This window comes from Rhinopithecus roxellana, chromosome 4 (genome assembly GCF_007565055.1).
Source record: "Rhinopithecus roxellana isolate Shanxi Qingling chromosome 4, ASM756505v1, whole genome shotgun sequence".
Lineage (NCBI taxonomy): Eukaryota > Metazoa > Chordata > Mammalia > Primates > Cercopithecidae > Rhinopithecus > Rhinopithecus roxellana.
In genome coordinates, this window is record NC_044552.1 from 124,567,716 (window position 1) to 124,584,175 (window position 16,460).

The 16,460-nt window shown below is 37.2% G+C and overlaps 1 protein-coding gene across 2 annotated transcripts in view; it reads right to left on the reverse strand.

Annotated features, from left to right (window-relative positions):
- The window catches only part of ENPP1 (ectonucleotide pyrophosphatase/phosphodiesterase 1), an 82,912-nt gene that overhangs the window by 19,762 nt on the left and 46,690 nt on the right, over positions 1-16,460 (reverse strand). For both annotated transcript variants that reach the window (XR_004056929.1, XM_010357612.2), the window contains exons 7-15: positions 14,631-14,710; positions 12,896-13,015; positions 11,381-11,490; positions 9,718-9,783; positions 9,354-9,426; positions 6,166-6,274; positions 4,449-4,580; positions 1,833-1,864; positions 968-1,095 (exon numbers count right to left, since the gene is read on the reverse strand). Coding sequence is in view for 1 of the 2 variants with exons in the window: in XM_010357612.2 (XP_010355914.2) it covers positions 968-1,095; positions 1,833-1,864; positions 4,449-4,580; positions 6,166-6,274; positions 9,354-9,426; positions 9,718-9,783; positions 11,381-11,490; positions 12,896-13,015; positions 14,631-14,710 (850 nt within the window). In the remaining variant the exon portion in view is untranslated. The remainder of the gene's footprint in view (positions 1-967; positions 1,096-1,832; positions 1,865-4,448; positions 4,581-6,165; positions 6,275-9,353; positions 9,427-9,717; positions 9,784-11,380; positions 11,491-12,895; positions 13,016-14,630; positions 14,711-16,460) is intronic.

Consider the following 16,460-nt stretch of genomic DNA (forward strand, 5'->3'; position numbering starts at 1 on the left):
TGTGATTAACTGCCCGTGAATTTAGATAGATTTAACTATCATCTTTGATTTCAATTTCTCATGTTAGTTATTTGTAAAAATTCAATGATGTAGCCTAAAGAAATGCTTCCAACATGGTGTTTAGATATTTACTAAATATTAGTTCTCTCATGAAGATAGGACGATTTCTCCTTTCATATTCTTTTTTTTTTTTTTTTTGAAAACTAAAAGCCCAGCTCTCCAATAAGAGTGGAGACAGTATAATTCTGTTTACTGAATTTTGGTTCACTGCTTAGGTTTTGCTTGACAGGGGTATGTATCATGACTGGCTTCTTGGCAACCACCAAAACAGTTAATGAACAAATTGTGAGATATTAACACTATTAACCATCCAAATAATTTGAAAAACACACTAATAAACTAAAGTTTATTGATGGATTATTATGAGAAGAATGAAAAAACAACTGTGTATAATGAAGATAGTTACTCATTATTATAAAGTAAAGTGCTTTTACCAACTGTTGGCTGGGCTTTGGCAGCACAATTAGACATACTGTAATGTGTAGAAGACATGCAATGGCAAGTGGTAACAAACGTAGATTATAAGAAGTAATCAATATAGATATGAAAAGCCAGACCAGTGATTCTTAGCCAAGGATGGTCTGGGTGATTCCTCCTTCCCAGGGGACTTTTGGCAATGCTGAGGGACATTTTTGGTTGTCACATTAGAGAAGAAGTGCTACTTTCATCCAGTGGGGAGAAGTAAAGGATCCTTGTCAAATATCCCACAATGTGCAGGACAGCTCTCAACAACAAAGAATTATCTAACTCAAACATCCATAGGCCGACATTAGAAATCCTGAGTTAGAGTGAAGAGAATCATACTTACACAGTTTTCACATAACAATATGGTTAGAAAGGGTCCAGTGGTTACCCTGAATCACTAACCGATCAGGTTAAGTTTACCTGGGAGACTGTCAGAACTTACAATGCAAGTTGCCACTGAGGGTCCAAATAGAATGTCAAGGGCTCAATTCTATCACTCTTAGCAAAGTGCAAACGCTTAGGTAAGAAATGTTTCAGGTAAGGTTTGAAGTGTTGGTTTGGTTCCCGGCACTGAAATTGCAAACAGCAGAGAAAAAGTATTATTTCCCTGTTATCTAAAGTGTCAAAATTTCACATGAAATTTTTTTTCACAAACATTTCATCAGCCGGCCCAATAAGTCAGATGGAAAAACAGCTAAAAGTTCTTACTACTTGTAAAATGTAAAAGGTAAATCTTCCAAACTACTTGAAATATTTAGAGGAAATCATAATTATTACTGCACAAAAGCCCCAGAACTCAGACAGTGTCACTAGATTATATTAAGTTACCACTGATGGTTCTATTTTCAAACATCCTTATAACTGCAATTTAAGAGTTTTCTTGCAGACTTAAAACGTGTGAGTATAAAATGTAGTATAGATAACTCAGCACTAGCATAAAAACTTATTTTTTAAGGCATAAAAAAAGACTGGAAGGAAATATATCATAATGCTAATGGTGTTTATGGTGATACAGCCACATGATTTTTCCTTCTACTTTAAAAATTATTTCTTATAAATAGTTTTAAAATTATTTATTCTTCTCATATAAATTTCATAATGCCAACAGATAAATTCTTTAAAAATTTTCAAATCTACATTATTGGGACACAATCTTAGAGATCTTTAAACTACACAGCATTTCCATGTTGGCCCAGGTTACTAAAATATTCTAATCCTTCAATCCCAATAATAGATGCTGAAACTTTTCTCTCTATATACTATACAAAACTAAAAATAACTAGATAATGGAAAATAAAGATACTCACAGAAAGATTTCGGGCAATGCCTTCATAGTTAACTGGAGGGGAACAAACATAAGAATTAATAGTTGATTGTATGCTATAACTAAAACATAATACAAAAATATAGAATGTCAGATCCAAACTCTATATTTAAATACCAAGGCAGGTATTAAGTATAAAGAGTTCATTTAAGTCATTACATTGTAGCCACTGAAAGGAATTAGACAGACCTTTAGGTATCACCCTGTAATGACACCTATGATATAGTGTCATATTGTTAAATGGAAAGACAAGTTACAGAACATCTACGTATCCACCCATCTGTTAACCCACATATCCATTCATCCATCTAACTATCCATCCACCTGTCCAACCATCTTTCCATCCGGTTAGTAACCAATATCCATCCATCCCTCAAAGTATCTATCCATCTAGATCTGGTATGGTTTCACTGGGTAAAAATAAAAACTGTATGTGTTTTGTAAAGCTGCTTTGTACCTCTAGTTCCCTAGGAAATACTTAACAACAAAAATAGTTACTCGAACATCACAATTATCTGGGAAGACATAATCCAAGCCTAACAACGGTTGTTTCTAAACAGGGGAAATGAGTTGTCAAGCAGGAGGACTTCAGGTGGGAAGCTGTTACTTTTTACTTTGTATACTTCAATATTCAATGACAGTTCTAGAATTTTCAAATAAGAGGGGTATGAGGAAACTTCAAAGAGAAGGCAAGTAGACTAATTTAAAAACTGAATTTGCATAGTAAGGCCATGGATTTACTTAGGGTACTTTCTACTACAAATCAATAACTGTCTAGCTTCCCAGATTTTATTTTAGCCAAACATTACATAAATTGGAGAAAATTATCCAGATAAGAGTATACATTTTATATACATATATTTTATATATTTATGTAAAGTGATATACATATATAGTTTTTGCTTTAATTTGGGAAACTTGAGGGCCTAACTGAGATAAGGGTATGGTACAGCTTAGCTATCCCATCACAAACATCTCTGGAGACTGCTATTGCCCTAGAGTTTTTTTTTTTTTTTTTTTTTTAAATAGAGTCTCTCTTTGTCACCACACTGGAGTGCAGCAGCGCGATCTCAGCTCACTACAACCTCTGCCTCACAGGTTCAAGCAATTCTCCTGCCTCAGCCTCCCCAGTAGCTGGGACTACAGGCACGTGCCATCACGGCCAGCTAATTTTTGTATTTTTAGTAGAGACGGGGTTTCACCATGTTGGCCAGGATGGTCTCGATCTTTTAACCTTGTGATCCACCTGCCTTGGCCTCCCAAAGTGCTGGAATTATAGGTGTGAGCCACCATCGTGCCCGGCATATCTGTATAGTTTTTAGAACAGGTTTTATAACAGTCATGTACTACTTTTCTAAATTAAAAAAATACTAATTAACACTTGGTATTAGGCATACACAGCCTGTACTTTGTAACACTGTGTAAATATATCTGCATAACCATTTTCCTGCAGTGAAATATATTTTCCTCATTAATAGTCAATAGTATCTATCTATTGAAACATATCTTACCAAATAGCCCAATCTAACCCAATTCTGATAATTGTCAGAAAAGCTTATTCTATTTCTGTTTCAAAGTTAACTATATCAAAAAGACACAAAATTCGCTCTACACATCTGAAAGTTATCACGGATGGTAATCAAAAAGAGAGGGAGGTAACAGAGGTGGAAACAGTTATGAAATACACTTGACTGGCAAAAGAATAAATATTTTAAAACATCTTTTGGCAGTTTATGTTCCACATGTAGTCAAGAGAGAATGTGAAATTCATTCTTCCCTATTTAAAAGATACATTCTTTATTGTTTCTGAAATGGTTTAAGGGAGGACAGGAATCAATTGCCTATAGAATTAATCATTTCTGCCAGCATTCCTCCTCACAACAGAATATTATTCCCAAACTAAGTAGTTTTAATGGAGTGTCATTAATTTATTAAACTTGAATAAATGTAGTTGGATTTTTCTCTTAAACTTTTTTTCTAGTATAATCTTCACTCTGATACACAAGTAAAACACATACTTCAACATAAAATTGCACTAAACTCATCAAATACTATGCTTAGTCCATGAATAACCAATAGGTAAGTTGTGTTCTCACATCCAGTCCCATAAAATCCATTTGTGTACAAAAGATCTGCATTGGAGATTTAATCATGAAAAAAATTAACTCTGATTCCCTTTAGTTTAGAGATATAATGATTTAAAGGAAGGTATTCTTTTTTTTTTCTTTTTTTTGAGACCAAGTCTCACTCTGTTGCCCAGGCTGGCGTACAATGGCATGACCTTAGATCACTGCAACCTCTGCCTCCTGGATTCAAGCGATTCTTGTGCCTCAGCCCCCCGAGTAGCTGGGATTACAGGCATCCGCCACCAAGCCAGGCTAATTTTTATATTTTTAGTATAGATATAGTATAGTATCATATACGTATTTTCAGGGTTTCACCACATTGGCTAGGCTGGTCTCGAACTCCTGACTTCAGGTGATCCGCCCACTTCGGCCTCCCAAAGTGCTGTGATTACAGACGTGAGCCACCGTGCCCGGCCTAGAGGAAGGTATTCTTAATATGACCACATTCAAAGGTATCACAGAGATATACTTACATGAATAGTATTTATCTGGGACATCAGAGGGTCTCAGTCGAGCTGCAGGTCCATAGATAACTTTAATATTTTTAACATCCCCCAAATATTTATTCAGATATATGTATTTCTTACAACTGCCCTGTTCCATGCCTAGGAGAAAAAAAAAATCCCAAAACATGCTGTAACTTTAACAAAAAATTTAATATGCAGAGCAGAATTTCCTTCACTTCCAGAGTTAAATTCGTTAAACAAGGGTGTGTAGCACTCATATTAGTTGAACATCTGATAGGTAAGACAGAATTTCAGCTGTACTTATCGCTTCACTTTTTTCAAAATCTTTTCCATCACCCAAATTTAGTTTAATGTTTCTTTTTATTTATATATTACAATATCATCTTGTGAGCAAAGAAGAATGTCTTATCACAGTTTTAGACTGAATGTGAAAGCCCAGTTATTTGCCCCAAACCACCTGGGAGTGGATGTGTATGATTCACTCTCATTCCAAGACTGGAGCTTCTTTAGCATGTCACTTCTTAGGACTGCTTCTAAACACAGATTTCTATAATTATTTCTGAAGCAAACAACAAGAACAATAACAAAAAGAACCTATTTTCTACTTTCTGTAGGCACACTGCTCCTATAGTCCCCAAACTGTACACAAGCGTATTACAAAGATCATAGTAAATACAAGTGAAATTAAAATACTATCGAAATTAATATACAATGCTTCTAAAGTCAGATTTATCACGCTAAAGATAATTGAAGGCTGGGCACGATGGCTAATGCCTGTAATCCCACCACTTTGAGAGGCAGCTATGGGAGCTTGAGACCAAGAGTTCGAGACCAGCCTGGTCAACATAGCAAGATCCCATCTCTACCAAAAAAAATTCTCTTTATTAGTCAAGGCATATGCCTGTAGTTCCACTACTTGGGAGGCTGAGGCAGGAGAATCACCTGAGCCCACGAAGCTGAGGCTGCAGTGAGCTGTGATCATGCTACTGCACTCCAGCCTGGGTAACAGCGTGAGACTGTCTCAAAAACAAAAAAAGACAATTGAAGACATAATGATCAGTTCCAATTAAATCTAAAATTGTAGAGTAATAAAAATTCAATGTTGAAAATGTATATATATACATATACATATATATATATATATTTTTTTTTTTTTTTTTTGAGACGGAGTCTGGCTCTGTCGCCCGGGCTGGAGTACAGTGGCCGGATCTCAGCTCACTGCAAGCTCTGCCTCCCGGGTTCACGCCATTCTCCTGCCTCAGCCTCCAGAGTAGCTGGGACTACAGGCGCCGGCCACCTCGCCCAGCTAGTTTTTTTTTTTTGTATTTTTAGTAGAGACGAGGTTTCACTGTGTTAGCCAGGATGGTCTCGATCTCCTGACCTCGTGATCCACCCGTCTCGGCCTCCCAAAGTGCTGGGATTACAGGCTTGAGCCACCGCGCCCGGCCGAAAATGTATATTTTTTAACTATTCAAATTCTTGGTGTATTCCTTTCTCAAATCAGAAGATTGGTACATTGTGCTTGATAGGCACTTAGGTTTCTGTGAATTCTGTGTTTCACTTATATTTTATATTTAATGTATTTTTTTCCTAAAGACTTTCCACAAGGAACTACATTTTTTAAAAAGAATTCACTATAACATTCAGAAGAAATTGGGAAACAATCAAGTAAACTTTGTTCAGCCCTTTATCCTGAAGAGCAAATAATGCAAATTCAGATTACCATGATCCGAAATAAGGATGAGGTTCAGGCATCTGTGCAAGTTCAGCTCTTTCAGACCATCCATCAGCATACCAACCATATTGTCAACCCTCTGCAAGGCTTTGATGACCTAAGAATGGGAAGCAACAACCTCATGCGATGCATTCCACACTAATGGCTATTTATACATAAAGCTATCTCTGTTAAAAAGAAAAAAAAGAAGAAGAAAAAGAAAGAAAGATAGATAGATAAGGGCCAGTGGATGCAACTAGGATGAGCTGATTCACATTAGACTAAGACAGGTCAGGGTCAGAGATACAAAGAACAGTAAATAACTGCAGATCATTAACAATGCAAGAGTCCTAATTCTATACATGTTCTATTTGAAGTTTTGTGAATGAGATTAGCTGATCTATTAGTTCTCCCTTCCCGAGGTCAGAATGCTACTACTTAAATTAGACCCAACTTAAGCCAAAATAATAATAGCTCAAATCTACAGTGTTTGGCCAGAAACCAATATGTTCTTAATTACCACTTCATTTTCCTCAATTAATTTCTTCTTATACTTTCTGATCATTTAAATGGTCACTGTATAAATACGTTTCCTAATTTTCAAAAATGTTCAAACTATTCATGAAATGCTTCTTATAATTCAATGTATTTAATTTTCTAAATTAGAACTCATAGGAATACAACTCATTATTTCCTTACAAACTGCATGTATTTTACATATGAATATCACAGGAACACAGAATGACAAATGATATTGGCAAATTGCTTTCTGGCACTCATTTTATCCTCTCTCCTTGCAAAAACATTTGAGAAAAATTCTTGTGCAGTTTTGTGTGTTTTCTGTAACATGTGGAATCAGTTTAATCTTCATTCATTGTCAGTATATTTCACTGTAATATAAGATAAGCTCTTTCACTGTAATAGGAAACAAGACAAGGTCTTTCATTCAAAGATATCCAAGAAACATGAATTGGAATTTTTAAGTATTAAGATAAAGTGGGTTTTGTTGTGCCAGTAATGCTGGAGTTTACAGAGTTTGCAAATTGATGGATATGATTTGAAAAGTAATGGGCTCAATCTTAAGTGAAGATGAGTCAGAAAAGCAGGTGCTTTGTCACATTGTTAGTGAATTAGAAAAGGTAGCAATGATTTTTAAACGTATGTAACCTTAAAAACAAGTATAAAACAATCCTTGGATTTTTCTGTAGCCAAACTGACCGAGACACGAGTCTTGGGTATCAGTGATTTTAGTGAAAGAGCAAAAATCAAACTAGCATGTAGCCAATTGTTCAAATCAAGACAACAGCTACAAGAAACTTTTCCCTTTGACCAATTATGACATGTCCAAGTTGCTGGCATGCATCTTCCTTATCCTCCCTCTAAGCCAGGAGTATTTCTGCTAAGTTGAAGGACAGAATGAAAGGAAGGCACAATGGAGTTACTAACTACAGTGGAGCTGCTGGAGATGGATTTTGATGGAAAGAATACAAAGGGTAAAAACAGACCTAGGTGAGGGTCAACTTCCTTCTCTCTTCACTGTCTTTTATCCAAGGTGATAGTGATCCAGGCAGTACCTACTTTTTAAGAGGGGCAAATCTAGGGCAGACCCAGGGAAAGGGAAATGAAGGGAAGATGGTTTAGGCAGCTGTTGTAAATTCAAGCGAGAAAAATAAGGATGCTTTTTTTTTCCTCCCTCTGCTGTTGCTGAATTAGGCAAGCAGCACCCTCAAAAACAGGGATCATGACAGACACGTCAGGCCAGGCTTTAGTCTCGACTCTGTGCTGAAGAGTCCTTAAGGCTCACCGACTATCCAACCTGGGCTACCTGGGCGGGAGAACTGATAGGAATTTGGGAATGAAGCCCTAGAAATTAAGAAAGAGTGTTTTTTTTTAATAGTCTATGACCCCCTTGGAATCACAGGCGGCACAAGATAACTACACAAGGATTCAGACAGGAGGGATCCTGGCAATACCTCTTTCCACTTTCATCATGACCCAACATAGTCAAGATCCTTACTTTTTACTTCCTTTCATATCTTAGGTCACAGACAAAATATATATCAGAAGGAAAGTCAACTTAGAGGTACAAGGAAATATGCTCAAATCATTTTCTTTTTCTTTCTCTTTTTTTTTTTTTTTTTTTTTTTTTTTTTTGAGACAGTGTCCCACTCTGTCGCCCAGGCTGGAGTACAGTGGTGCAATCTCGGCTCACTGCAACCTCCCACTCCTGGGTTCAAGCGATTCTCTTGCCTCAGCCTCCTGAGTAGCTGGGATTATGGACACACACCACAAGGCCTGGCTAATTTTTTTGTATTTTTAGTAGAGGCAGGGTTTTGCCATGTTGGCCAGGCTGGCGTCAAACTCCTGACCTCAGGTGATCCACCCGTCTCGGCCTCCCAAAGTGCTGGGATTACAGGTGTTAGCCACCGTGCCCAGCCTTCAAATCATTTTCTGTTCTAATGCTTCCCATGTTCCAAAATACTAGGTTGGTGCAAAAGTAATTGTGTTTTTTTGCCATTAAAATGGTAACAAAAATAATACGGCCACGTGAAAACTGAAAGCAGTGTTTGCTGTTTTAAAGTGCTACACAGATTAAAAACATAGCTAGGAGATGGCTAAGTTCCTGAAAGGGTGTCAGATCAAACGAGATGTTACACTGAAAGTGTTAGTCCATGAGCTATTTCATACCTCTAGTTTCCTCGGAAATAATCAACAAAAACAATTATTCAAATATTGCTATACTTTTGATAAAATCTCCCATCCTTCTATGGGACCTCTGTTGTAAGCATGGTCTCAGGTGGCCAAAGCATATCTCCTAAGCAAGAGAGTTCAGAGGAGGCTTCCTCTACTATTTGACTTATTACCCTGTATTTTCTACTGGAGGTTTAGCTGTTTACAACTTTCTCAAAAAGCACTTAGTATTTAGGCCAAGGTAGGGGGCGATGGAGTGGATAAAGGCTTTCACATTGAAAATATAGAAGCTATTTCATCATCAGTTCAATTTAGCACAGGCTAAACAATTCTCCCAACTCTTATTGTGTTTAAAGTGCATCCTTTTATTTAGTAATATTGTGTATAATACTTGCTTTTTCCAGAAACCATAGAATCTTACAGAATGGTCCAGCAGCCTCCTTTAAAGCAAAGTTCAGTTTGATGACTGGGTTTAATGAAATAATTACTGATAAAAATGTACTTACTTCACTGCTGACTGGTCCATATGAATGACCTGAAGAATCTGGTTCTTCTAAATACAGAGTGTAAAAGTGTGGTCTAAATCAAACAGTATCAAAATGTAATATTTTACGAACACATTGAAAAACAGAATGAAAAAAATAATTCATCAACTGATAGGGATTAAATTTTATAACACTGGGGTAACAGTTCTACTGAGAAACAATTTACAACTTTGAAATTCTTCAAAATGTGGTATGACCATTAAAGAATTTATTTCGATATAAAACAGCATAGCAAATAGCAAAGTTTTGTTGTAGTCTGTTTTTAAAATAGTATATCATTTCTACAAAATGAAGTATTTACAATAGAAATTAATTGCCTACAGACCTTTCATCTTTAGGAAGCTGTAGCCACTGAAGAACAGCCAAAATCCTTTCTTCGAATGGTACTGAACTAAAATTTAGAACAAACAAAAATAAAAGATGTCTGACAATTGTTTGGGTTTAAAATACAGGTTTTTTTTTCATTGAAAATGTCATTAAGAACTACTAAAAGCTATTTCACATCTATTGTGTTGGAAATCAAGTAAGAGTTTTATTTGAAAAATTTATTTTCCCAGTGAAGGAATGAAAGTTAGGTTTTACACAGATAAAAGTTGCAACTGGATTTAAAACTTTGCTTGCTATCCTCTACTTGAGGATAATATTCATGGGCCTGAAAACAGTCACTGCATACCACATGAATAACTCATGTGTTAATATACTTCGCAAAGCATACAGCACGAAGCACTCACTCGCTGATGAGTCAGCACAGTTGTGAAGCAGGCACCTGAGAAGCAGATAGCAGTTCTCCAGGCAGTATTTCCTGAGCAGAATTGACTATGCCTTATGCCTTCCTCTGGACACAGGCTTTGTTTACACACCTCTAATCAGAGTTCTTGCCACATCCAAGTACAATTAGTTGTGTACTGTTAAAAAGCCAACAGACCATATACTATTAATCTTTGAATCCCCCATTCTTAGTACATAAACTCTTTTTTTTTTTTTTTTTTTTTTTGAGACGGAGTCTCACTGTGTTGCCAGGCTGGAGTGCAGTAGCGCGATCTCGGTTCACTGCAATCTCCGCCTCCCAGGTTCAAGCAATTCCTCTGCCTCAGCCTCCCAAGCAACTGGGACTACAAGTGTGCACCACCACACCTGGCTATTTTTTTCTTTTTCTTTTTCTTTTTTGTATTTTAGTAGAGACGGGGTTTCACCGTGTTAGCCAGGTGATCTCCCGACCTTGTGATCTGCCCGCCTCGGCCTCCCAGAGTGGTAAGATTACAGGAGTGAGCCACCATGCCCAGCCCATAAACTCTTAATTACTGTCCATGGAATAAAAACAGTGGCAAATAAGAAGGTGAAGAAGAGGCATTGCACTGTGCTCACGGAAGCCATAAAGAACACAAACTAGCATAAGATCACAAGGAAAACTGCTATGCATTTCATGTCTGGGATTTAAGATATTTTCTGTTCATCCTTCTAAATGCATTGTATTGATATTGTGACAGAAATTTTATAATTTAAAAATAAATAAAATTATTTCAGTAATCTTGCTCAAATGGGCCAAAGAGTTTCTCCTATTAAAAAGTTTTTGTTTTTTCTTAATGCATCATGGATCTCAAATATCACACAGAGGTTAATTCTAATCCATTTCTTATATTAGAAAGCATATTTACTAATTTAGAAATGGAAATTTTTGTATTTTTAGTAGAGACGGGGTTTTACCACGTTGGCCAGGCTGGTCTCGAACTCCTGACCTCAGGTGACCCACTCGCCTCAGTCTCCCAAAGTGCTGGGATTACAGGTGTGAGCCACCGAGGCCGGCCCACTTCTCTAGTTTTACTGTCCATTTACCATCTATCTAAACTCTTTGAGAAAGAGTTCTTCAGTTCTCATTTTTCAGTCAACATATCACTCAAATGCTAAAGCTTAGGATTTCATAAAAAGGAGATTACATAAGAATAAGCTGTTCTACGTTACAGATCCTAGAAAAAGTTCATTTCACATACCCATTATACATTTTATAGATGTCTGGGAAAATTCCATTAATTTCCACATCTGATCCTGGCCAGAAAAATGTGCCAGACTTGAGGCCTTGATACTTAGCTGTGACCCAAATCTGGAGCAGATAATGAAGGAAAATTAAGAAATCATGCAAACATTCATCTCTCGTGAAAGTATGTGTTCATGCAACACCAATGAATTCCTCTCTAGTACTAGAATGTTTTTAAGGTCAACAAGCTGCAGCACTTAGATTACAATAATCATGTAATATGACTCTTTTTTTTTTTTTTTTTTTTTTTTGAGACGGAGTCTCACTCTGTTGCCCAGGCTGGAGTGCAGTGGCCGGATCTCAGCTCACTGCAAGCTCCACCTCCCGGGTTCACGCCATTCTCCTGCCTCAGCCTCCCGAGTAGCTGGGACTACAGGCGCCCGCCACCTCACCCGGCTAGTTTTTTGTATTTTTTGGTAGAGACGGGGTTTCACCATGTTAGCCAGGATGGTCTTGATCTGCTGACCTCGTGATCCGCCTGTCTCGGCCTCCCAAAGTGCTGGGATTACAGGCTTGAGCCACCGCGCCTGGCCAATATGACTCTTAAGCAGCAACAAGATATTAAATAGTCAGAGATTAACTCCTGCAGCTTTTGGAGCTATTCCCTTAATTGACAGTTTTCTCTAAAAAGAAAAAAAAAATTCACAAATATACATGTCTTTAACTTGCTGAGATATTTGTGGATGTAACTAACATTTATTAAGCACTTATTATTGCCAATCATGGTTCTAAATAGTATTCCTACAAGCATCCTACATTATTAATTCACATAATCCCACAATAATCCTACGAAGTAGTAAACAATAGTATCTACAGTATAGATAAGATAAAACGGAGGCAGAAACAGGATGATTTGTCCAAAGTCACACAGCTTTAAATGTCAGAGCTAAAATTTGAATTCCTAACCTGCAAACTCTTATGCTCTCTGTCCTTCTAAGAGGAATATCGTGATTATTTAAATAGACCTTATATAATTAGTGTGGCAATGTAAAAAATTGTGGCAACTTTAAAAAACATTTTTTTAAATTGTGGCAATTTTTAAAAGTAAATTGGAGAATTGGAGAATTTTAAAAAGTAAAAAGGAGAATACAGCTAAATCACAATTGGAAAGAACCTCCTAAATTAGCACACGTAAATCAAACCAAGACTTTCAAAAGCAACATAGTTTTGTGTAGATCAAAGTTATTACCCCCATACTACTGCTTTATGCTACTGGTAGAAGAAGAATTGCTCAGAAAAGAAAAATGGCCCAGCACAACCCAAATCCACCTCTGAAATAAACTACTCTCCTTTTACGCAATTACACAAGTTATGTTTAGGATTATCAGTATTCATCTCCATTTACAAAAGAATGACCACAGACACAGTAAATGAAATCGGTTATTAAAAGCTCCAGAGAATCTGGTTATTTTACTCTAATTGAAATAGATGAGAATAATAAACTATTTTAGTAGAAAAACAAAGAACTCACTGGTTCTCCTTTGTACCACTCAGGATTAAATTTCTCTTTACTTTTAAGTGAAAAGGAAGCATTCATTTTGGGATCATACATTTTATTGTCAATTATGCCATGAGATTCTGGATACAACCCCTAAAAAAGATAAAACAGATTATATGCAAGTTGTGTTTACTTAATGTTAAATAAATTCATAGAAAAAAATCATCAAAAAGAAACCGATAACTGAAATCACATGGAATTATAATAAGTTTAAGGAAAGAAAAACAAAAAAATCGGGTAACGGCAAAACACAACCACTTAAGATTTTATGTAGTATTTGTGATTTAAATTATGTAATAGGAGAAAATAAGTTAGTAATACTAAGGATAAAGATCTATATAAAAAAGGCAGCCTTGGCTGGGCCCAGTGGCTCACACTTGTAATCTCAGTACTTTGGGAGGATGAGGCAGGTGGATCACGAGGTCAAGAGATGGAGACCATTCTGGCCAACACGGTGAAACACTGCAGGGAGCCGAAGGCCTGTGGAACGTGACCAACTCAGCATTCCACTGGAGGCTATATGATCAAACAGCAAACTGTTTATCATGAATGCAGGATGTGGGCAAACTCACACTGCCCTGCCACCAAAAGGTTTGCTGAGGGCCTCACTCCCTGGCGCCAGGATCCTTGAAGTCATCTATTGAAAAATCAGGCCTATTGTTCAAAGAATGCAGTCTCACAAGCCTGCTGTGAACCAAAAGGCCAACTGACAATTAGCAGACAACCACCGCCCCCACTCGCTATCTCTTTTGCCTAATAAAAATGGAGGGCTGTGTAAAGCTCAGGGTCCTTGTCCACTAGAGGCAAGGTACCCCCTGACCGCTTCTTCCAGATATACTCTTTTGTCTTTGTCTTTTATTCCAACATTCCCTGCCTCTGCCACTTTGTTCAGTCCCCCTAGGCCCGTGCAGGCTACAAAACCCCGACTCTACTAAAAATACAAAAATTAGCTGGGTGTGGTGGTGTGCACCTGTAGTCCCAGCTACTTGGGAGGCTGAGGCAGGAGAATTACTTGAACTTGGGAGGTGGAGGTTGCAGTAAGCCGAGACTGCACCACTGCACTCCAGCCTGGTGACAGTGAGAGAGCCCATCTCAAAAAAAAAAAAAAAAAATGGTAGCCTCTCAAATTTTGAAAACAATGCTGTTATCTTTTTAAACTGCTGAGTAAAGCAGCTTGAATCAATATAAGCTAACATACTAATTTTCTGGCTTCAGTTCTAAAGTTTAATGAGTTCTACTGTTATATTTGACTCAAATTAAATCTGGAAACATTGAAACAAAAACAGGATTGTAATCCTATTTGGAGTCAGGTGAAGCGGCTTGCTTAAATTCATCATTAAGATGATTGGAAAGACAAGTTGTGAACACAGGAGTTTGGGACAGCTTTTTGGCTCACATAAAGTAAGCCTCAAAACTAGGATACAAGAATCACAGAATATTAACACTGAAAGGAAACCAGGAAATCATTTCTTGAGGTGTTGAGTCATCTCTTTTCACAGATGAGAAAATGGAGACGCAGCCAGTAAAGTGACCTTTCCAAAGCCACAGCTAGTTTGTGGCACAGCAAAGATCAGAACCTGGGTTTCCTTGCTTAACTACATACTGGAAAATAAGTTGTTTTTCTTTTATCTTAAATCTATTCTCTCAAAAAATGCTATAATCCCATCTCACTTCTGCAAACAGATAGAAGTTGAAATGCAGAGCTTACGGTGACAATGCTGTAGTGATTGGGGAAAGTTTTTGTTGGATATACCGGTCTCATGTTTTTAGTATATGTTCCACATTTTTCTAGAAGGGAAAAAAATAAACATTGTTATTAAACACATCTGACAATTGGCCTACCTCTTTTAGCGGTGGTACCACAGCAGTCTAAATCACGTAAAAAAACTTAGCCCGGGAGGGATTTTACTCAGATAAAAATTCAGGATGAATATAATTATAAAGCAACACTGTGGATACGAATCCAATGTTAAAGATGACTTCATTTTTCTCTTAGTCAGAAAAACATTAAAATGATTAAGCCAATTACCCATAACATTACTTCATTCAAGATGAACAGGTTATAATAAAATGATGCTTGTAAGTTCTTTGATACTACTTAGTGATCAAATACCTAAATCATAAGAGGTAGAAAAAGAAAACTGAACTAAGTCTATACATTAAAACAAGGATGAAGGAGTAGCTGGGAAGACAGTGTCCCAGGCCATAGATCTAGAACCAGCTAACCTTGGACAAACTCAGCCACTTTAAAGACAAAAGGCATCTGTGGCTTCAAGTCCAAGAAAGCGCCGAAGTCCGCCTATTCCTGTTGGCCTGCTGATCTAGTTCTGGTGCCTCGTTCTTTTTCTTCCTGCCTCTACTATTGAGGAGGGAACACATAACTAATGATTCCAGCATTCAATACTCCATTCGCCTAAAAATGTCCCTCAAATTGGCATGTGTCTATATTATCTCACTGCCTTCTATCAGTTCAGAATTACAGGCTACATTCCCTAATTATTCAAAGCTAGGGCTTGGGCTCATTGTTTAATGATTTATTGTAAACTTCATATGCAGGTACCTCCACCTCTTAACTCTAAACTCACAATGCCGCATTTGGTACCATACAGACAAGCTCTCCTGATAATGGTAACAAAGGGCTGTATTTAAACTTCAAAGGCCATGGGCCTGCTGGGAAGAACACAGCTTTGTCCATGCAAAGCTAAAGACTTTTTATGCAAAATATTAAAACAAAACAAAACCATCTTCTTCCACGTAGAAACTAAAAACTGAACATTTTAAAAATTCTCCCAAAATTATTTTGGCACTTCATAAGACAAGCATAGTGACATACATATGAATATACCGGGAGTGATGTTAATGTTCAAAGCACCTCACATACTCTAATCTGGTAAAAAATAATTTAGAATCCCAGAAAAAAGCTAAAGTAATTGTATTTACTTACTTCTGTTTTGGTCCAGTATTACATTGTAGCTGCTTAAAGGTTGTTAATGTGATTTAAAACTTTAGCATCAATATTAAGAAAACACCATTCTATTTTATGGGGAATTTATAGAAAAACCACTTAATTAAGGCCTGATTGAGATTTAACAACAACAAAAAAAAGAATATTCTGAAGAATCCAATTCAATCCAAAGGAGAATACAGAATAACTGACAAATATTCTGTCTGTACTTGTAATATCTCAGAAATACCTTTAGTTTTTAAAATTCTTTTTCTGAAATAAAATGTCTATTAAATAAGGCTGGGTGTGGTGGCTCATGCCTATAATCCCAGCACTTTGGGAGGCCAAGGTGGGTGGATTGCTTGAGCCCAGGAGTTCGAGACCAGCCTGGGAAACATGGCAAAACCCCATCTCTACTAAAAATACAAAAATTAGCCAGGCGTGGTGTCATGCGCTTGTAATCCCAGCTACTTGGGAGGCTGTGGCATGAGAATCGCTTGAACCTGGGAGGCAGAGGTTGCAGTGAGCCAAGATCGCACCACTGCACTCCGGCCTGGGTGACAGAGTGAGACTCAGTCTCAAAAATAATAATAA